The sequence below is a fragment of the Littorina saxatilis genome, linkage group LG4, assembly GCF_037325665.1.
Source record: "Littorina saxatilis isolate snail1 linkage group LG4, US_GU_Lsax_2.0, whole genome shotgun sequence".
Classification (NCBI taxonomy): domain Eukaryota; kingdom Metazoa; phylum Mollusca; class Gastropoda; order Littorinimorpha; family Littorinidae; genus Littorina; species Littorina saxatilis.
Window position 1 is genome coordinate 19,809,739 of NC_090248.1, and position 22,500 is coordinate 19,832,238.

The window sequence follows — 22,500 nt, forward strand, 5'->3', positions numbered from 1 at the left end:
GAATAAACAAATCATTTTAAACACATTCAGAAATATAGTAAATAAATGGATAGGATCTAAAAGAGCAAAAGCAAGAGAGAGAAGAAAAAGAAAGAGAGAGAGAGAGAGAGAGAGAGAGAAAGAGAGAGAGAGAGAGAGAGAGAGAGAGAGAGAGAGAGAGAGAGTAAATTGATCAATCATATGTAATGCAAGGTTAAAAGACGAATGACAGAAAATACATGTTTGTAATTCAAGCAAGAGTGGGTTTAGAATGGGCAGAGTATGTGATTGGCCAGATTGCCCAAAGTGATTAAAACTTACTGTGATTCCGTTGTCGATGAGTACTAGAAATCCACCTATTAAACGCTCAGATAGTCTGTCAGCCAGCAATGTCAATGGCAAGTAGTTATAAGTCGAATTCCAACATGCCGAGACAATTGTTTAATAGGAATCAGATGTCGAAATTCGGCCAGTTTATATCAGTCAATTCCAAATTGTAAATACTTCTTAGCGATACAAGTTGTACGCCTACCTGAAGGCGACACCACCACCCCATCCCTCCGCTGTTGTTGTTTTTTTGTTGGGGGGGGGGGGATTTTTTTCTCATGTATTTATCCCTCAGTTTGAGTTTTTTTTTTTTTTCCTCTTAAACCAATAGAGACAGGAACAACTCATATCCAGACCGTTTTCTCACAAAATAAGAGAAAATATGCGGAGGATTTTCCACTGCTTTTAGCAAAGCAATCAATATCTTAATTCATTGCTGTACTGATTTCCAGAAACTGAAGCAGATGAAAGTGCTGATGCAAAAGCCTCGGAACACTGAGGCAGAAAAGGAAGAAAATATCAACAAGAACAGATATTTGGACATCTTGCCAGGTTTGTTCAATCCCTTCTATCCTACATGTACAAGAAATGAGTATTTGGCCTTCAGCTGGCAACTTGAAGTCTGTGTGTGTGTAAGTAGCGCCTCAGAACATATCATATGCTTATTTTCCCTAAAGCAATATAAGAGAATTTGAAATATTGCCTTTCAGGTATTGCATTGTCATAATTACCAACCTTTTTAATATTGTATTTATTGGTAGGTTTTGTAGTGTAAAACCGATGAGTTGGTAAGTGCCGCTTCAACGCTTTTCCCAATGTTCTATTTTTTCAGAAGACAGATATTTGGTGCATCTGACTATTCCTTTTGGGGAAAGAAGTGATTACATCAACGCAGTCGTGATGACCGTAAGACTAGCCTTTTAGACAATACAATCAAATAGTTTACACTTTGACAGCATAGATGAACATGTTTTTTTATTCAAACCTAAACCACGTTACAAACAAATTGGACTCAATAAGCTACACTCATCATTTTTTTAACAGTTTAAGCAATGTTTCGTGATGTTTGTTATGTCGTGGTGTAAGCCTTTACATTTTGCCTGCATTGACTTTCCTTGCCGATAAATCTATCTTGAAACCCTTTTTTGTGGTGATCGTTGTTGTACAAAGGCTTACCTATATTTTATGTTTTGCCTAATTAGGAGAAAAAGCACACTGTATTCCATACATAAACGCCAAAATTTTTACAGATTCATTTCCAATTTCAGACCTTCACAGAGCAGCACGGTAGCATCTTGACACAGCTTCCTCTGAGAGATACCATGGTTGACATGTGGCGTCTTGTGGTCGGAAGTCATGTCAGCCTGATTGTGTCACTGGGGTCTGAAATCGTTCAGTCGGAGGTACATGTTAATTACAAAACGTTGGGTTAAGATTCATTTGGTGTAATCTGAGATTCTTCCCTTTTCTGTTTTATCTTCTTTCATTTTGAGGTGAAGTCAAGTTTTGACTAAATGCTTTAACATAGACTAGACCATCGAGGTGTTGTTGTTTTTTGCTGTAGATGTATGCGTTTTCAAGTGTTTGTTTACATGTTGATACAGGTACACTTTGTGAACAATTCGTGCTTTTGTTTTTTTTTAATGCACATTTACTTTTGGGCATTATTGGGTTGTTTAATATATATGTGATTTGGTTTGTATAATGAGACGTTGATTAGTGAGTGGCGAATTTTGTGAAAAGATGATAGATATACCAAACCGCAGTTACTTATCTTCATTGCAGGAAAAGAGCTGTTACTGGCCCCGTGAAGAGAACCAGTCTCTGACGTTTGGACCTTTCGAAATCTATCAGACTTCACGGTCAACCCTGAGGAAGCATCTCATGCGATACAATCTGTCTCTTCAGTACCAGGTAAATTGTATTGCTATGATTGCACGCGTGTGTGCTGGTGTATCTAGCGGGGTTGGTACAACTGGCGTCGGCACTGGTGCTCTTGTAAATAAGACGAATTAAGTTTTTGAACGCGGTGAAGATACGTACAAATAGGAAGATAGCTCCATGGTAAATAGAGAGCTTTTAACACTTTTTATTTTAACATAGTAGCTTTTTTCTCAACCACTCGGAGGCATAAAATCAACTTGGTTATTTATTTGCTTTTGAATGTGTGTGTGTGTGTGTGTGTGTGTGTGTGTGTGCGTGTGTGTGTGTGTGTGTGTGTGTGTGTGTGTGTGTGTGTGTGTTTAAAAGAAGAGTGGCTACTGACAAAAAGGGTCTATTGTCATAACTACCGTGTAGGTTTCTATCTGATCAATAATCAGGTCGAGAAATTATGTATTAAATTCTATGTTATCTCAATTTTGATATTGATTAGGGAAGGTACAGTGTATTTCTTCTACATAGGGACAAGCAAGTCCAAGGAGTGTTGAGCTGCTACACTACAGCGACTGGAAGGGTGACCTACCGGGCAGTGTTGAGGACCTTGTTCACCTCGTGGTCACAGTGCTGTCTGCACAGTCACAGCAAGGCAACAGTCCTCTCCTCTTTCAGTGCAGGTCGGTGGTGTCTTCTTTGAAGTTCGTTCATTTGAAGTATAGCAATTTTGAGATTAGGATTAGTTTAGATGTGTGCAAAACCACAACATGCCCTTCTCTTATTACAGCGTTAGGGTATTGAGAAATGTAAATCTTCCTATCCATACCCTGTTATTATTCATGGAAGGGACAAACATCTTTATTTATATTATGTTATGGATATCCGAACTGGCAGCAAAGTGTAATAGCAAAGAAAGACCCAGGATGAAGTAACATTTCTGAAAAAATATGTTGTTGCACAAGTCATCCTGCCCTGCTTGCAAATGTTCTGAACTGTTGTTAAAACATTGTTTGTTACGATTTATATTGTTAAGATTCAAATCAAACTATATTTTCTATTAATGCAGTGATGGTGCTACAAAGAGTGGCCTGTTCCATGCCATTTGTGATGTCATCAACCGAATGACGTCAGAAGGAGAAGTCGACGCATACATGGCGGTCAGACACATCCAGATTATCCGTCCGCAGTGCTTGATGTCCAAGGTATCAGAGTTTATAAATTGTTAAATTAAAATGTTGATGATTGAGGGAAGCAAACAAATAGTGTACTTGAATACAATGTAAGCTTGTCTTCTTATTTCTAAAGAGAGATTGTGCAGTATTAGTTCGTATGTGCCACACATTATTCTCGTGTTGTGCTTTCTTAACAGCTTACAACCCAAGAACATAGAGTTATTTCGGGTGATAAGCTCTATGCTCAATTGATACATGTAGGCTTCACCTGGACAGGACTGTGAAATTTTGCTTCACTTTAAACAGTCGTTAATCTTTCCGCTATTTATATGAGGAGAGCAAATTAAACGAAACTTGCTCAAATCAACTAATGCCATGTTCAAGACCTTAGATATTTTGTTTGTCCATATAAGATTAAATTCATGATAAAATCATATATTAGTACAGAGTTAGACTAGTTATCATCACAATCAGTGACAAACGCTAGAATGCAGTTGGCACATTGCACATAAACTTTTTTTAGAAATGATTGTTGCTATCACCTTATATTTAAACGCAGCTTGCACAAATCAAACACAGCGGGCATAATTAAGCTGTCGGCGCCTTCACAGTGATACTACCTGTGTCAACAAATTTGGGTTTCTTGATTTCTAATACAATATTTTTCTAATGAAATTCATCCTGCTCTTTAAAATAAATAGATTTCAAAACTTTCAGAAACAAAGTAAGGGGTCCTGAAGAGAAGAGACAAAAAAACCATTAAAGAAAATCTTCAGTACTGTGTTTGGGATATTTTGTGAATGAAAGGTTTAAAATGAAACTTAAAATAACAGCAACAAATGCTTTCAGGGGCAATATAGACAGTCTGCTTTGTCAATCCGTATTCATTCTTGGATTATATAAGAATAACAGACATAACACACCAAAGGCAAAAGTTACACGTCAAATAAACCTTTGGCAATGATACTTTTTGCTTACTCATTACACGCAGTGGCTATACTACATGTTGTGTCATTCACTATTTATTTCTATTAGGGATGATTGATGTTCAATTTCTTGTGATCTTTATTTAGAATTAATTGTTTCTATGATTTTATATTTAAACGCAGCTTGATATCCCTAAACCATGACCTTAATTCAGTGGCTGCAAACATGGTCGTATGAGAAAAAAACACATCATAAGTATTACTTACATTTCATGTGGCTTGTGATTTCACATTCTATGTTATTGTTGCAGGCGCAGTATCGGTTCATCTGCCGAGCAGTGCAAGAGTACAAAGAATACAAAGAGTACAAGAAGAGGAATGAAGTCTACGCCAACGCTTCACTGTTGTAGGGACATAATTTGAGGAACACAGTTGGTCTTGCTGACAGTGTCTGTGACAGTGCTGTAAAACAGTACGGGAGACAAACACAATTTGGTTTTCTGTTCGGCCTGTGGTAGTGTGCCCCAAGCACAGATAATGAGTACAAATAAAGGATGTGTTGGACTTTTACTTCAAATTTAAGTCATATGAAGTTGAATTGCTGACAACGAGGAACTATCCTGTGAGTTTGGTTTTTTTTTTTAGTGACCTCAGTTGCATGCAGGCTGCTTCAACCCTCCTTTTACTGTTTTCTTCTCCTTTTTGTAATTTTTTTTTGATAGGCGGTGAGCATCCTTCTTCATTGGTCTTTTTTTTGGAACTAAAAAAAAAGTACTCGTTCAAATAATGGCCATTTTCTATTTACAATTACACAAATACATCTTCTATATACAATTCAATTGTTCTACTTAATATTTAAAACTCAAATATTACGAACACTGATCCACAACAAGTTGTCTTTCTAAAGATAGTTAGTTAGTTAGTTGTTGTTTTTTGGGTCCAGCGGACCATATAGGCCAAATCAGGACCCCACTTTCTAAAGATACTAACACACATTTTTCCAATCAATATTACGTGATCTACAAAATTTTTCATCTTTCTACTACAACTTAAATTGTGTCTTGATACTCAAATACTACATCCTCTATTTTAAACTTGACTCTTAATCCAATCTTTTTTTCTATACAATTTTCTATCTTAGAAAAAAAAACTTTACCGGTATACCTCTGCAAGAACAAAAATAACCTGACAAAGTCTCCCAGGTGGACCACACATTCTTTAAGGACTTTCTTGATCTCAGATACTTCTGGAAATCCACAGGTGGTGGGTTTCCGCAGTGTGAATTACCTGCCTGGCGGTACCCGCCGCCCAAAACTTATCTATTCCGATGAGTGGCAGTCTTTTCCACATTGAAGAAAGAGAGCACATGGTGACCCCAGTATTATCCCCTAGCTCTACAAAGTACGGCTGCCCATCAAAGACACAACGTGGCAGTACCGTTAGCGACTCAAGGAGTTTTTTTCCGTAGATTACCACCACTATTATGATGGCCTACCCTTGGTCGTTAAGCCCTGCATTCCCATGAGGGGTCATCCTGCCTAACTACTAGCTGTTCAATGAACTTTAGATGGCGTTCCCCAAACATTGTTTTCGTCTTTTTTGTGCTTTGGCTATCTTAAAAAACCTTGTAAGCCTGCAAGTTTGGTCGGGTTTTAAAAACGAAAAACTCGTATCTTGCAATTTTGTTGAATATCGTGCGTTTTAATTGTGAAAAACACTATTTGATTACACACAGTACTTTGTTAATGTTTCTAGATCATGTGCAGAAAAAAATTTGCCAATTTTGTATAAAAGTTATTTTTTTAAGACGTTTTTTGTGTTTTTCTCAAAACGCAAAAAATCGAGTTAGATCAGACAAGGACGATTTACACTTTTTTCTATCATTTTTCTTATTTGGCTTATTTTTTCATATACAGGCAACCCTCAAACTACTGCTTAGTCATATGTACATTAATATGTTTATTCTCAATCCAATTAATCCATAATTTGGGTAATGCATTCATTAATGCCCAATAATCCAAAAATATATTTGCATTATTTTTTCCAAATGTGTATATTATATACCTGTGCTACAGACATTAACCTCTTTTCTTTAACTATAAACAATTCACTTACTCTTTCAATTCTAGCTTTTTTTAATAAGAATAAAACAACATTTTCCCTTTATACCGAATCAAATCGTTACTCTACAAAATCTGTTTATAAAAATTGTGTACATCAATATTAACATCTTCCTACCTAAACTTGTAATCTGCTGAAGGGACATTAAACTCCAAAAACCAACCAACCAACCTAAACTTGTATTTCAAATAACGAGGAACTATCCTATTAAACCTGTATTATCTTACCAATCTAAGCAGAGAACCTCACAGGGCCGGACCAAGTTCGTTTGGGGGGGGGGGGGGGGGGGGGTTGCAACTGAAGCCGAGAAAATGTTGCATTTGTGAGGTCATTTTTTGGTCTTTCCTTGCAACTGGGAATCAAAATTACACATTTTCAACAGTAACAAAATACTTCAGATATTCATTTACCATAGTGGTTCAGTGGAATAATCCCAAAGACATATATGGCTAGTAAATAAGTCTGACATATTTTTTTTTCTTTTCTCTGAGAGGTACATCAGATGGCCAGGTGGGGGGGGTTCCAGAATCCAGGACCCCCCCCCCCCCCCAGATCCGGCCCTGCCTCAACTACTATCAGTATAACCTATTCATATGCAAACTGTGTGAGAACTGTGGACAATAAACAGATAAAGACACGTTGAACACTTGGTTCGAGTTTACCCGAATTAAAGGACTTGCACCAAGAACTTAAAATACTTTTTTGTTATAAGATCACTGCGTTATTCGCAAAGACAATGTGAAAATGATTGGAAATGTAAAGTTTTAATATTTGCAAATACACATGTAACAAACAATTAAGCAACAGCACAAAATCCAGATCACATGAAACACAGGCATTTCAACACAATCCTCCATGATAATGAATTGACGACAAAGATATATCTGATGTAAATACTAAGAGATACAGTCAGGTGATTGATGTAATTTGTAAATTTGATGAGAACAGGGATACAAAGGACACCTTAAAAATACACTTCACAATACGAATCAAATCTGTTCAGAGTCCTGTTCAAGTTGAAAGTAAAAATCCTGGAAAGTCTGATTTATGCTTTGTAAATTATTCAGTCTCTTTTGTTTTTCTTTGCACACATTTACAGATACACTTGTGTACGTGTGTGTGTGTGTGTGGGTGTGTCTGGGTGTGTTGACATGCTGATGCACAAGCTATATTTCGTGAGTTACAGATCTTGTGTATTGTTTCAATGTGCAATCAATACTAACTTCAATAATTGTTAGTTATTTATCATCATTCTTCGCATTCCTCATTCATTTGATGCTCTTCCACTTGCATGTTTTCTTCATCACTGTCATCGCCACAAACACGAGTTTTCCATTGTGTGTACATACAATGCTGAAATAAAGATATTGAAAACAAATGTTCAAGTACGTTGCGATCTTTCTTTATTTATAGTTTTCTTCTATATATGTCTGCCCAAGTCACAGTCTAGCACACACACACACACACACACACACACACACACACACACACACACACACACACACACACACATACACGCATACAAACACACCACACACACAACCACTCGCGCAGACACACACACACACAAACACACACACACACACACGTACACACACACATTTCACCGTGGCAACGAAGGAATGGCAGTAAATGGAAAGAAACAATACTCACACTGAAAGCATTGACTGATGGAGAGCTTTTAATTCCTTTAAAAAAAAATTGGATGCACACAGTTAGCATGCAGAAATGACATCAATCTGACTACTCCACCCGGTTACATTACAAAGAAACAAGTCGCGTAAGGCGAAAATACAACATTTAGTCAAGTAGCTGTCGAACTCACAGAATGAAACTGAACGCAATGCAACGCAGCAAGACCGTATACTCGTAGCATCGTCAGTCCACCGCGCACGGCAAAGGCAGTGAAATTGACAAGAAGAGCGGGGTAGTACTTGCGCTGAGAAGGATAGCACGCTTTTCTGTACCTCTCTTCGTTTTAACTTTCTGAGCGTGTTTTTAATCGAAACATATCATATCTATATGTTTTTGGAATCAGGAACCGACAAGGAATAAGATGAAGGTGTTTTTAAATTGATTTGGACAACTTAATTTTGATAATAATTTTTATATTTTTAATTTTCAGAGCTTGTTTTTAATCCAAATATAACATATTTATATGTTTTTGGAATCAGAAAATGATAAAGAATAAGATGTACGTAAATTTGGATCGTTTTATAAAAAAATTTTTTTTTTACAATTTTCAGATTTTTAATGACCAAACTCACTCATTAGTTTTTAAGCCACCAAGCTGAAATGCAATACCAAACCCCGGCCTTCGTCGAAGATTACTTGACCAAAATTTCAACCAATTTGGTTGAAAAATGAGAGCGTGACAGTGCCGCCTCAACTTTCACGAAAAGCCGGATATGACGTCATCAAAGGCATTTATTGAAAAAATGAAAAGAACGTATGGGGATTTCATACCCAGGAACTCTCATGTCAAATTTCATAAAGATCGGTCCAGTAGTTTAGTCTGAATCGCTCTACACACACACAGACACACAGACACAGACACAGACACAGACACACACACACACACACACACACACGCACATACACCACGACCCTCGTCTCGATTCCCCCCTCTACGTTAAAACATTTAGTCAAAACTTGACTTAATGTAAAAAGAAAAATTATACGAGTCAACAAATTAAAAGAAACATTAAGAAAATAGGTGGCAAAATGAATATATACGCTGTACTGTTATAAGGCTTTCGGTAGACGGCGTTTTAAGAAGGGACAGATTGGAAATGTTGACAAAACGCATTAATTACAGATGACATTTTGATGACAATGTTTCTCAGACATCAAATGAAGCAATAAAACGAATTTTATTTGCAGATTCACAATGCACTTTGTTCGTTAATATTGATATAGATTAAGTGTTAAAAGGTGCGCACAAAAAGCGGACAAAGATGCAAAAAAAATGAAAGTTGACAATTAAGACTGATATCATGATTTCTTAAAAAAGTAAATTTTAAGGGGCTTATTGTCCGTCAGGTCTTAATTGCCTATATTGGACATGAATTGGTTTATACGATTCGAGTTTTACGCCCTCACGGCTTTTTGATGTTTGCGTGTTTAGGTGGTATCAGCCATCTGCACTTATGGTAGAATGACCATGACCAAGATCTTTAACGTGCCATTGTGGTGACACGGGGGTGGGAGATGGATACCGTCTCTGGGTCTGCACATAAAGTTGACCCGTGTCCGTCCCGGCCCGGATTCGAACCAGCGACCTCTCGATCACAAGTCCAGTGCTCTACCACCTGAGCTACCCGGGCCACTAATGATTTCTTTAAAGACAACACAATTAATGTTACAGCCGCAATATGAAAAGAAATGGCAATAATACAGTAATTATTTTATATAAGAGAAATTACTTCGTTTTATGTTACTGCACGCATTCATAAGGCACTGAACTTTATTAACGTTGATGTTTTATCGGTGTTTTTTTAAAGTTAGGGCTTTGAAAGTTGACCTATTTCTCAGGTTTGATGACCTCCGGTAGTGGGTTGCATAAGGTTTTGATTTGAGTCTGTATTGTGTTCGCCCAACGCAGTGCGACGAAGCGTAAAACACACAGCTAAATATATTGCGTTTTGCTCAGCCGTGTGCGACACAAACACACACACACACACTGCATATCTTCTGTGTTCAGCTGCTCGCGGCAAGCAAAAACGACTTGCTAGACAAGTACGCTTTCACTACCACTTCTGGAATAAATTGTGTAAACTGAATTTCGAGAAACGTGCCTTAATACTAGAGGAAAAAACAATTCCCTGCATAGATACACCTTTGGGTCCCTCTAATCTAAAAATAAGATATATAAAAAATATAAATAGAATGTAAAAAATTGAATGAAACGATGACGTTTGACCCAGTTTCTTCTTGAAGTCCCCCCAACTCCCTTGCACCTTGAAGCTGAGAAACGTTACCTTGCGGAAGCAACCATGGTCGAATCTTGGGTTCACGTGCAACACGATGTTACCGGAGCTGTCCCAGAAGTTGATGGCAAACCTGCGGCAAACAAACTCTGCGTGTTATAATGTGTTAAAACGTTAACCTTGTCAGTACTTGTATCCATCAGTTGTCTGTATGCATGCAGGGTCTTGATTTTTTTTTTTTAAGTAAGTCAACAATCTTATGGCGGGTTTTAGAACTCTTTCCCGAACAGTGCATCGCAGCTGACAAACAAAACATGTATTAATCCGAAATGTTGCTTGACGTGTCTGTGGTATATTGTCGTACGATCCTGACAGGTTCAGAGCACACCGCCGGGTCATTGCTGAGATATTAGCGCTTTCTGTCAAAGTACCTCTCAAAATTGACGCAAAAACCTTCCTGACTGAGTGGATTTGTGTGAGAACGAAATAAACGCATGTTTCAGGATGTGACATTTTATGAAACATGCGTTGTGATTAGTTCCAGTCATTTTGTTTTATTAAGTCTATTAACACTGCTTTTGTAAGCAGATTTTAAAATGCTATCAGGTGCTTTTGTATTTGCAAATTAACCAGTTTCAGTTTAAGAACTTTTGCTATGAATTAAGTAGCTTCAAGTACAACGAGCAAGGGTATCGCCATACCCGTTTTTGATTGACATATTTGACTGACACGCAAGTTTATCTATAGAACTAAACAAATCATCTTTTTATTCAATGTAGTGCTTACACTGCATCTTGAATGTAATTTCAGTTGAGCTTTAACCATCTAGTGTGAAAAAGAAAACAAATTTGGAGAAAATGCGGTTGAAAAACTAAGCGACTCCATTCAGTGACCAGCAGTAAAAAAGAACCAGTTTGTGTTCAAGCTGAGACAAACAGTTTTCGAGGGGAGGTTTGTGCCTTTAAAGATGCCCAAATTAATCAATATGTTCTCAGTAAATTGACAAATTTCAATGCACTTAAAACCAGGACATTAACTTCATAATCATCACACGTGTAACATTCATGATTATTACATTTTATTTTACTGGGCTGTGCAAATCGAAATTAATCCATTGTGAACTGTCAGTTTCTGTCTATATGTGTATCTGTCTGTCTGTTTGTCTGTCCATCCACGTATCTATCTATCTACCTGTCTGTCTACCTTTCTGCCTACCCGTCTGTCTGTTCCCCTGTCCTTCTGCGTGCCTATTAGTCAGTCTGTTTTTGAGGATTATTTATGAATGAACAGTATAAAAAGACGGAAAATAAAGCATGCACTGTACAGTTCAGTGCGCACCTAATAACGATTCCTAATCTTCCGTGACCTAGGCCTGCCATCGTTTCTTTACTTTATAGAAACACTTAGAAAAGGTTTTCAAAGGATTTGCTTTCGAGCGTCTGAACTAGCAGCCGAAATCACTGTGCTTGTTCGCTTACACACGAGCCCCGAGACGATCCCCATGCATGCGACGTTAGTTGAAAGAAGCTTTTATCCGCAGTGAATGTCGCTTAGCCAGAAAGGTAGCATTGGTGTGTTTGTGGGTATGTGTGTGTGTGTGTGTGTGCTTGTGTATGTGTGTGGGTGGGTGTTGGTGTGTGTATGAATGTGTGTGTGTGAGCATGCAAAACCCACCAACCGGGTTTATGTATATGTTCACACAGTACCAACTGGGGCTAAAAAAACAAGTGGGTTCCACATTTTGGAACCCAGTTGTTTTATTCTTGATTCGTAACAACCAGGTTCCAAACGACTCAGAAAACAAGTTTTAGCAAAAAATATTTTTTTTTTTTTTTTACGGAAAGAATGCCATATTCAAGATGATGACACTCTTTCCGTCAAAATTCCGTGCCCTATAGGCTACGAAATAGGTCAAATTTTATGCCTTTTTTAGTGTCAAATTCGTCCATGCCGGAGCGGATACTGCAGCCAGTGCGGTTGTAGTGCAAGCGCACTACAAAGACACTGCGCGCAGTGCCGTTGTAGTCCAAGTGCACTATCGGCTATGAACCCACTTGGTGGGTTTTGCGTGTATGTGTGTGTGTGTGTGTGTATGCGTATGTGTGTGTGTGGATGGGTGGGTGTGTGCGTGTGTGTGTGTGCATGTGTGTGTGTGTGTGTGTGTGTGTGTGTGTGTAAGTGTGTGTTCTATACATACTGTCAGTTTGTCACTATACTTCAAAAACGCCCACACAAAAAAGTGGTGTTTCGGTGAAGGGTTGCAAGTACATATCAATAAAAAGTATAACTCTTTGTGCACTTTGATGACAAAATATTAACTTTCATAGCTAAAAATCGTTGATGAAACTCTACTATTGCTGGAGCAATAGCTGCATAACAAAGACTCCCCTCGGCCTCAGTCCTATCAAACACGACAGCGTCTGCAAGTTCGCGAACACCTGACGGATTTTTTATCTTCATCATAAACCTTAATCTGACAAAAATGTAAAAGAAATAGCCGTGTGAAGAGTTTTGAGGTGGAGAACAGCACTTGCGTTTTTTGGCAACAGTGTCCTATCAGAGATCGTGCTTCACATTGGAATTAACTCACTTCCTTCTTCTACTCAAAACTACCCCACAAGGAAGGTATATAATAAACGCATAGTACAGGCTTTAAGCCCTGTCAAGAAAATGGGTGCTACTTTACTGAGACCAGAAGTGTTTCTACTATGGAACATGTTTGCTTCAAATGTCTGTGGCATGGGGCACTTCGGTAAGTCATTCTTTATGTTCAAATGAATAAGTGTATTTTAAACTTGATGTCAAGCCAGTGTCAGATTCAAGCATTGTTCTGGTAAAGGTTAAGGGGCTGACGTTGATGCACTGGTACAGAATATAATACGTAAGGTCTAATTCTAAAGAACGTACTAGTACAGCCTTCTGATTTATTTCTTCTTGTGCCATGGCAGTAAAAGACTTATTACGAACTTTAAAAAAATGGTTGCTCTCCATTGAACAAAACTAGTAAGGGGTTTAATGTTACAGGCCTTGGCACTAATCCAAAAGCAGACAACTTGTTTCACGAACGAAATGAAACTTTCCTCGGTACAAACAATTTCATAATCATCACAAGTAAAACATTCATAATTGTCACAGTGACTGAGTTAAGCAAATCGTTACATAGAAGTCCATTACGAACCGTGAATCTATCATCAGGTTTACGCAAAACATATTTGAACCGAATACATCAGCACAGTGCTATCAATATCACAGGTGTCCATCATTATCTACGACGAGATTTAAAGGAATCATGTAACTTCATCACCAGATACAATACAAAACACTCCTGGAGCAAGATCATTACGATGGGTGTCTTGGAGGACACTGTCTGCTTTGTACTGGGATCAAAACGATTCATTTGTTTGATCCTCGATATCACTGAAGCACCTCCCATGCATTATAGGCCAAGACATGTAATGGACATGGTCAGTCTGTTCAACCATGTTCGTTCTCGATTTGTGGACGGTGGGAGCTGAATAAATGGAGGAAACATGTACGTGCTAAGTAAATTGTTAATGTGCTTGTTGAATAAATAAAGTAATTCGCGTGCGTGCTGAATAAATGATGTATTCAGGGTGCGTTCTGAATAAATTGAAGAAACAGGGTGCGTGTTGAATAAATAGAGGAATTAGTGTGCGTGCTGAAAACAGGGAGGAAAGAGTAGAGGAAACAGGGATGTATTTTAAATACACGGAGAAAACAAAACGGATGCTTCAAACCCGTGGTGCCATTCTTGCAGTTCAAAAGGCGTTTTCAAACAAAACGTGTGCATTTTATCTACACTGGTTATAATCTTCCCCAAATATCCGAGGCATACATTACTGCTTTATAGGATTCACACACTTCAAACATTCTTTGGCTGTACATTTCCTCGTTTGACCAACACCTGCACGTTTTCCTCATATACGCTGCTTTAATGAATGAAACAGCTAAATAAGAGGAGCCTTCTCGTTCAACAGCTCCTGCTGCCTTTCATCAACAATTCTGGGTAGTTTTTATATTTAGTCAAGTTTTGACTAAATATTTTAACATCGAGGGGGAATCGAAACGAGGGTCGTGGTGTATGTGCGTGTGTGTGTGTGTGTGTGTGTGCGTGTGTGTGTGTGTGTGTCTGTGTGTGTGTGTAGAGCGATTCAGACTAAACTACTGGACCGATCTTTATGAAATTTGACATGAGAGTTCCTGGGTATGAAATCCCCGAACGTTTTTTTTCATTTTTTTGATAAATGTCTTTGATGACGTCATATCCGGCTTTTCGTGAAAGTTGAGGCGGCACTGTCACGCCCTCATTTTTCAACCAAATTGGTTGAAATTTTGGTCAAGTAATCTTCGACGAAGCCCGGGGTTCGGTATTGCATTTCAGCTTGGTGGCTTAAAAATTAATTAATGACTTTTGTCATTAAAAATCTGAAAATTGTAAAAAAAAAAAAAAATTATAAAACGATCCAAATTTACGTTTATCTTATTCTCCATCATTTGCTGATTCCAAAAACATATAAATATGTTATATTCGGATTAAAAACAAGCTCTGAAAATTAAATATATAAAAATTATTATCAAAATTAAATAGTCGAAATCAATTTAAACACACTTTCATCTTATTCCTTGTCGGTTCCTGATTCCAAAAACATATAGATATGATATGTTTGGATTAAAAACACGCTCAGAAAGTTAAAACAAAGAGAGGCACAGAAAAGCGTGCTATCCTTCTTAGCGCAACTACTACCCCGCTCTTCTTGCCATGAGCGGTGGACTGACGATGCTACGAGTATACGGTCTTGCTGAAAAATGGCATTGCGTTCAGTTTCATTCTGTGAGTTCGACAGCTACTTGACTAAATATTCTATTTTCGCCTTACGCGACTTGTTTTTTCCTGCTATGACTGACAAATCCTACAGGTTTAGCTTTCCCGACACTTATTTTCAGAAATATGGACAACTGCCATTTAACACATCAATTTGACATTTAAAGAAAGCTTTTGAATTGTCTAACAAATAAACAATACATTGAAATCAGATGTACACATATATATGTACAGTAATGTTCTCGAATTTGAGTTGATGTTGTTGTTGTCGTCGTCGTAGATGAAATCAAGGTTGTTACGTGCCAAATCAATCGTGTTCCACCTACTGTTTATCAGTGTAATGCGCCTGTCACACATTACCGGATAGAGCTTCCGGACGTGTAACGGATGAAATATTTGTTTATCCGGTGATGTCCGTCAATGTACGTTTCACGTCCGTTTTATGTCCGGAAACATGCGTTCCATGTCCGGTGATGTGCGGTGTGTCCGTCTGCATCCGTTAGAAAGTTTTGTGCATGCACAAAACTTGAAACGGACACTGACGGACAAGAATATCCGTTGGTTGTCCTGTGCATGTGGGTTCTGTCCTGTATAACTTCTGTCAGTGTCCGTTATTCATTCGTTTATATGCTGTAGGTGTACGGTGGGGATACGTTGTCCAGTCCGTTGATGGAACTTGAACGCATAAAACGAACACCTAACGGACACCTAACGGACAAACACAGGATGCCTGCAGGATTAACACCAGACACGACGAATAGACAAACTAATTGAAAAACGGATAAAACGTACAGAACTGATGAATACAGCATACCTACAGGACAACTACAGGGGGAGGACCGGAAGAACCTGATCATCCCAGGGCATATAAAAAGGAGAAATGCGTTCACAAAATGTATACTCGTTGTTGTTTCCGGCACGCGCCCGTCGATATCCGTTATGTGTTCGGTTTGTCCGGAATGAATCCTGTGCGCGTACTGATTGGCCGGTTCATGTCCGTTTGTTGTACGTCAGTCATTCGGAGACACTTGGCTGGTTGTACTGTAGCCGTGCGTTACATGTCCGTTACGGGTACGTTTCAACCGTTCCACGTGCGGTGCAAATACGTCCGTAGTTTGGATTTTTCTACCGGACTGACAACTTTGCCAACGGATAAACAAATATTTCATCCGTTACACGTCCGGAAGCTCTATCCGGTAATGTGTGACAGGCGCATAAAGCTGTTGTTGGTGGTGCTGTTGACATTGTAGTTGTTCTTGGTTTTTGAGTTGTTGTCAGTGTTGTTGTCGTCGTTGTAGTTGTTGTAGTTGTTGCCCAATGTTGTACTGTGTTGTGGTTGTTGTTGTTTTTGTTATTGTTGATACAGTTTCGCTGGTTTATCAACAATGCTGTTGTGGTTGTAGTTGTTGTTGTTGTTGTTGTTGTTGTTTTTATTGTTGTTGTTGTTGTTTTGCTGGTTTCTCACCAATGTTGTTGTTGTTGTTGTTGTTTTTGGGTCCAGCCGATTCATTTTCACAGCCCATTCCTGCTTGAGCCTTGAGTCGGATGGAAACAAATGAAAACTCAAGCCTGAGTCCTTTTTATATTTAGTCAAGTTTTGACTAAATATTTTAACATCGAGGGGGAATCGAAACGAGGGTCGTGGTGTATGTGCGTGTGTGCGTGCGTGTGTGCGTGCGTGTGTGTGTGTGTGTGTGTGTAGAGCGATTCAGACTAAACTACTGGACCGATCTTTATGAAATTTGACATGAGAGTTCCTGGGTATGAAATCCCCGAACGTTTTTTTTCATTTTTTTGATAAATGTCTTTGATGACGTCATATCCGGCTTTTCGTGAAAGTTGAGGCGGCACTGTCACGCCCTCATTTTTCAACCAAATTGGTTGAAATTTTGGTCAAGTAATCTTCGACGAAGCCCGGACTTCGGTATTGCATTTCAGCTTGGTGGCTTAAAAATTAATTAATGACTTTGGTCATTAAAAATCTGAAAATTGTAAAAAAAATAAAAATTGATAAAACGATCCAAATTTACGTTCATCTTATTCTCCATCATTTGCTGATTCCAAAAACATATAAATATGTTATATTCGGATTAAAAACAAGCTCTGAAAATTAAAGATATAAAAATTATTATCAAATTTTTTTTTTCGAAATCAATTTAAAAACACTTTCATCTTATTCCTTGTCGGTTCCTGATTCCAAAAATATATAGATATGATATGTTTGGATTAAAAACACGCTCAGAAAGTTAAAACGAAGAGAGGTACAGAAAAGCGTGCTATCCTTCTCAGCGCAACGAATACCCCGCTCTTCTTGTCAATTCCACGGGCACTGCCTTTGCCACGGGCGGTGGAGTGACGATGCTACGAGTATACGGTCTTGCTGCGTTCAGTTTCATTCTGTGAGTTCGACAGCTACTTGACTAAATATTGTATTTTCGCCTTACGCGACTTGTTACATTTAGTCAAGTTTTGACTAAATGTTTTAACGTAGAGGGGGGGATCGAGACGAGGGTCATGGTGTATGTGCGTGTGTGTGTGTGTGTGTGTGTGTGTGTGTAGAGCGATTCAGACTAAACTACTGGACCGATCTTTATGAAATTTGACATGAGAGTTCCTGGGTATGAAATCCCCGAACGTTTTTTTCATTTTTTTGATAAATGTCTTTGATGACGTCATATCCGGCGTTTCGTGAAAGTTGAGGCGGCACTGTCACGCCCTCATTTTTCAACCAAATTGGTTGAAATTTTGGTCAAGTAATGTTCGACGAAGCCCGGACTTCGGTATTGCATTTCAGCTTGGTGGCTTAAAAATTAATTGATGACTTTGGTCATTAAAAATCTGAAAATTGTAAAAAAAAATAAAAATTTATAAAACGATCCAAATTTACGTTCATCTTATTCTCCATCATTTTTTTTATTCCAAAAACATATAAATATGTTATATTTGGATTAAAAACAAGCTCTGAAAATTGAATATATAAAAATTATTATCAAAATTAAATTGTCGAAATCAATTTAAAAACACTTTTATCTTATTCCTTGTCGGTTCCTGATTCCAAAAACATATAGATATGATATGTTTGGATTAAAAACACGCTCAGAAAGTGAAAACAAAGAGAGGTACAGAAAAGCGTGCTATCCTTCTTAGCGCAACTACTACCCCGCTCTTCTTGTCAATTTCACTGCCTTTGCCATGAGCGGTGGACTGACGATGCTACGAGTATACGGTCTTGCTGAAAAATGGCATTGCGTTCAGTTTCATTCTGTGAGTTCGACAGCTACTTGACTAAATGTTGCATTTTCGCCTTACGCGACTTGTATGGCATTCCGTTTGTCAAATAATTATTTGGATACTTTTTCATGTTTTTTTCACCAATTTTAGCTAAATAATCATTATTTAGAAACTCATGTGCTAAATAAGTAATTGTTTATAAACAATGTAAAACAATTTAAAATAATTTTTTGTTTACGTAAACAATTCATTATTTACCTAAACAATTCATTGTTTACGTAAATAATTCATTGTTTACGTAAATAATGATTTATTTACGTAAACAATATATTATTTAGACTTATATTACATTGTTTATAAAGAATCAGCAATGTTGCTAAATAAATCATTATTTACGTAAACAATGAATTATTTACGTAAACAATGAATTGTTTAGCCAACACATTTTCCATTATTTAGGGGTTTCTAGGATTCGCTTCTGAACTAAGTTTTATGTCTTTCAGTGATTACTATAATTGAATACAAGGTCTCTCCACACACTCTTATCTTAAAATAGCTGTTGTTTGGATATTATTTTATTTATTTTACAAGCCGAGTACGAAAATAACTGATCTCATACACAGTCAACGGTCAAGGTCAATTAAGGTGTTTCCCTGCCGGGAGTGTTTAGTGTTTGCATTTTCTTGCTTGAAGTTGTTGAAACACAGTTTTTTCCCCCTTATGTTCTCTGTTCTGTTTATGTCCCAACAACATGCCTGTCTTTCCATTTCTCTTCCTTTCATCGTTTCATTTCAAAGAGAAAAGTAAAAACAGCTGTGAACCGTTGAAAAACGGGAAACAATGCCTCCGACGCGTTCCGAGAAGACTCTGGAGTGACTTCCCTTGCCTCATGCACAGGCCTCATGCAAAACATTGCGATCGGGCGAGAAGCGAAAATATTCTGAGCGATTGTTACCAGAGGAGAGGCGGAGATACCACCAGAAGATTTTGGAGATTGACGGGAATGATCCGTATGACATTCTCAACCAGGTGCTGGTCAGCAAATCCGGACGATCTGCCAGAGCTGAGTTACATCAACATCGTAAATTATTTTGTGCTTGGCAAGAGTCACGAGTGCATGCATACAGATACACATGTGAGCAGCTGAAAAGCTTACAACAGTTTGGATTCCTACCGACTTTTTGTCTCTGGCTGGGTGAGGGATGTCAAGTGCTACAGCCCAGAACTCTGTCATTTCTGCAAAGGTAAGAATGTGCTTTCAGTTTATAATGAATGAACGTGAGTGTTCTCTGTCTTGTGTTGCTGATATCACAAGTTGCAGTTCAGGATATTGTGTTGAGGCTTTGTCTTTGATATATTCTTCGCTTCAGTTTGTATTCTGGACTACGACAAAAGCTGTAGATAGTCTTGAATATATTTATATTTTGAAATAGCTTGCAAAATATTATATAAATTTATAATGAGCTTCATGTTCATATTCAGTTAAAAATCTGTTGTTTACTTTTCATTGTTAAGGTTATTGTAAAGCACGTTGTGTGCGTCTTAGAGTTATATTCATTCGATTGACCTAGCTGAATGCTGATTTGTGCGACCTTCAATTTATTTTTCAGATTCTTCATTCACAACGCCTTAATGAACCAGCACTTTCTCCTTGGATCATCGCCACTTCTGATGGCAACATACTGGCAGCACACTGTACCTGCATGGCCGGAGTTGGAGAAACCGGCATGGCCGGAGTTGGAGAAACCTGCACACACGTCCCTTCACCTTCAAGGAGTCAGCTGTTGAGTGTGCTATGGCAGACCGCCATTTCTGTTTGGAATCTAACAGTGAGGGGATGCTTTGTCTGCGCAAAGACCACCCATACTTTAGTCAAGTACAGTGCCAGATTGTTATGACCAGTTCCTCCTACTGCGATTTCATGGTGTGGACTACTGTGGATAAAGTTATTGTCCGAGTATTGCCTGACTGTGATTTTTGGGCAATGTGTGTGGAGAAAGCTTTGAAAGTGTTCAGACTCGCAGTTCTTCCAGAGCTAGTTGGAAACTGGCTGGACAGAGAAGCTGAGCCTCTACAAGCAGTGGATGTGAACCAGGAGCAGCTGCAAACACCAGCCGTGAAACGCAGCAAGTGCCAAGAAACAGTGACAATGCCAGACTCGCTTGCTCAGGGGTGTGGGAAAACAAACATCATGTATGACTGTACACATAGAAAGTGGCAGTAGTAAAGTTGTAGAGAGGGAGAGAATACATCGAACGCAGAAGAAGAAGAAGAAGAGAGGGAGAGAAAAGAGAGCATGTAATATTTTAAATCACAGTTCACACTCACAGAGAAGTCATCAATTGTTCCATTCTTGTTTCATTTTATTCTCAAAGTAAAATCATGCACAGATGTAGACATACATTTTGCTTAGGATCACCGACCACAATACAAAATCAAGTGCTACAAGTATAAATTATGATGCATACAGGACCTTATTTTGTGATTGTTTTACATCCACTGCTGTGAATAACAAAGAATCATGAGCAGTTTGATTATCAACTTATTCAGCCAGGTATATTGTTCATTCTCCTTGTTCAATGTTTCCAGTGACACGGATTGGCTGCTTGATTTAGGAAACAAATAAGAGTGTGTGGTCCAGCGTAGTTCTGCATCAGTACAGTCAAGTAATACAGTGTATAAATTGGCAGTGGAACTGAAAGTTAGTTTCTATTATCAACTACAGTCGAACCCACTTAAAACGAACACGCTAGTTACGAATTTTGACTTATAACGTATTAGTTTTAAGTTCCCAACTAAATACCTCTTTCTTCATGCTTAAAAAAAATGCTTAAAACGAATTTATGCTTATAACGAGCACTTTTTGGATTCCCAAGCATGCATAATGTCTGTAATTTACTCACGCTTATGACGAAATCTTTAAACTCGTCCCGAGATCGACATATCATGGGAATTTGAGAAGTTTGAATACATGTGTCAAAGTCTTCCCTTGCGTCGACTGCTTGAACCATTGCTCAACCGATCACTGAATAAAGTTAAACTGATTACACTGTACTCACAAAACAATTTCAAATTTAGAATCAAAGTGATTGATAGCTCAGACACTGAACATGAATGACTGACTGACGTTTATTTCCTTCGCGAATACCAAAAACGAAACATCAATGTTTAGAACGGAAGCCATTGCCAAAACGTTTGCGTTCGCCGGTTCGCGATAGTTTATCAGTCAGTCAGTGCTTTCGATTTGGATTTGAACATCATGTTGCAACAAAAAAAAACTAACTAAATTGGCCAAGGTTTGCTACCCGTCGCCAAGGTAAGTGATTCCGGACAAATGATAGGAACACCGCGAATGTGGACAGTGTCAGTGTGTGCGTGTGTGTGACCAAAAACGTAACAACTGGATGAAACATCTGTGTGCTCACTCTCACTCAAACTCAACAATCATCACTCAACATGAGACACACATGAACATGTAACTGAATATGTCACTTTATTGTCTAAACGTGAAGCAGCATGAAAGTTGCGAAAGAAACAAATTGAAACACCATAAAATGTACAAGACTTAAAAAAAATAAAAAATAAAATATCAATCAATTTTCTTAATACGAATTTTGGTTAAGACGAACTTTTTTTCCGATCCCCAGTGATTCGTCTTAAGCGAGTTCGACTGTAGTTCTGTTTTGATGACAACAAAATTGAACACATTTATTTCTGCAAAAAAGCGCACAGGTCTTTGATCATAATGAATAGTTAATGACTCACATACCCACAGTATGTTATTTCAATTTTGAACATTTAGTGAAAGTGTTCTCTTCACTTTGGCTTCATACCTGCAATACTGGTAGTGGTATGTTCAGTGTTGCTTGCAGTTGCATGTTATTGGTAGTTTAAATGTGTGCTCGCATTTCAAGTGTAGGCCATTTAATTTTTCAATGCTCCTTATCTTGTTTCCTGTGTAGAGCTATTTTGAGGTTAATCAGCATAATTCAACCTTTGTCAGTTGTGTCAATACATGTCACATTTATGCAAAATGATTTCAAAGTGTATGTTAAAGTGGTGTGTGTGTGTGTGTGTGTGTGTGTGTGTGTGTGTGT

The 22,500-nt window shown here is 38.1% G+C and overlaps 1 protein-coding gene and 1 long non-coding RNA gene across 2 annotated transcripts in view; both read left to right on the top strand.

Annotated features, from left to right (window-relative positions):
• LOC138964184 (receptor-type tyrosine-protein phosphatase mu-like) overlaps positions 1 to 6,955 on the top strand; it is a gene marked incomplete in the record, with an annotated part of 322,563 nt that extends 315,608 nt beyond the window's left edge. Inside the window, 7 exon segments of the mRNA XM_070336077.1 lie at positions 759 to 858; positions 1,139 to 1,212; positions 1,575 to 1,709; positions 2,092 to 2,220; positions 2,710 to 2,861; positions 3,248 to 3,383; positions 4,591 to 6,955. Coding sequence (XP_070192178.1) covers positions 759 to 858; positions 1,139 to 1,212; positions 1,575 to 1,709; positions 2,092 to 2,220; positions 2,710 to 2,861; positions 3,248 to 3,383; positions 4,591 to 4,689 — 825 coding nt within the window.
• An 11,781-nt stretch (positions 6,956 to 18,736) lies between these two features.
• LOC138964191 (uncharacterized) overlaps positions 18,737 to 22,500 on the top strand; it is a 4,666-nt gene continuing 902 nt past the window's right edge. The window contains exons 1-2 of the long non-coding RNA XR_011455042.1: positions 18,737 to 19,647; positions 20,014 to 22,500. The exon at positions 20,014 to 22,500 is cut by the window's right edge and continues 902 nt beyond it. This is a non-coding gene — a long non-coding RNA (uncharacterized lncRNA). The remainder of the gene's footprint in view (positions 19,648 to 20,013) is intronic.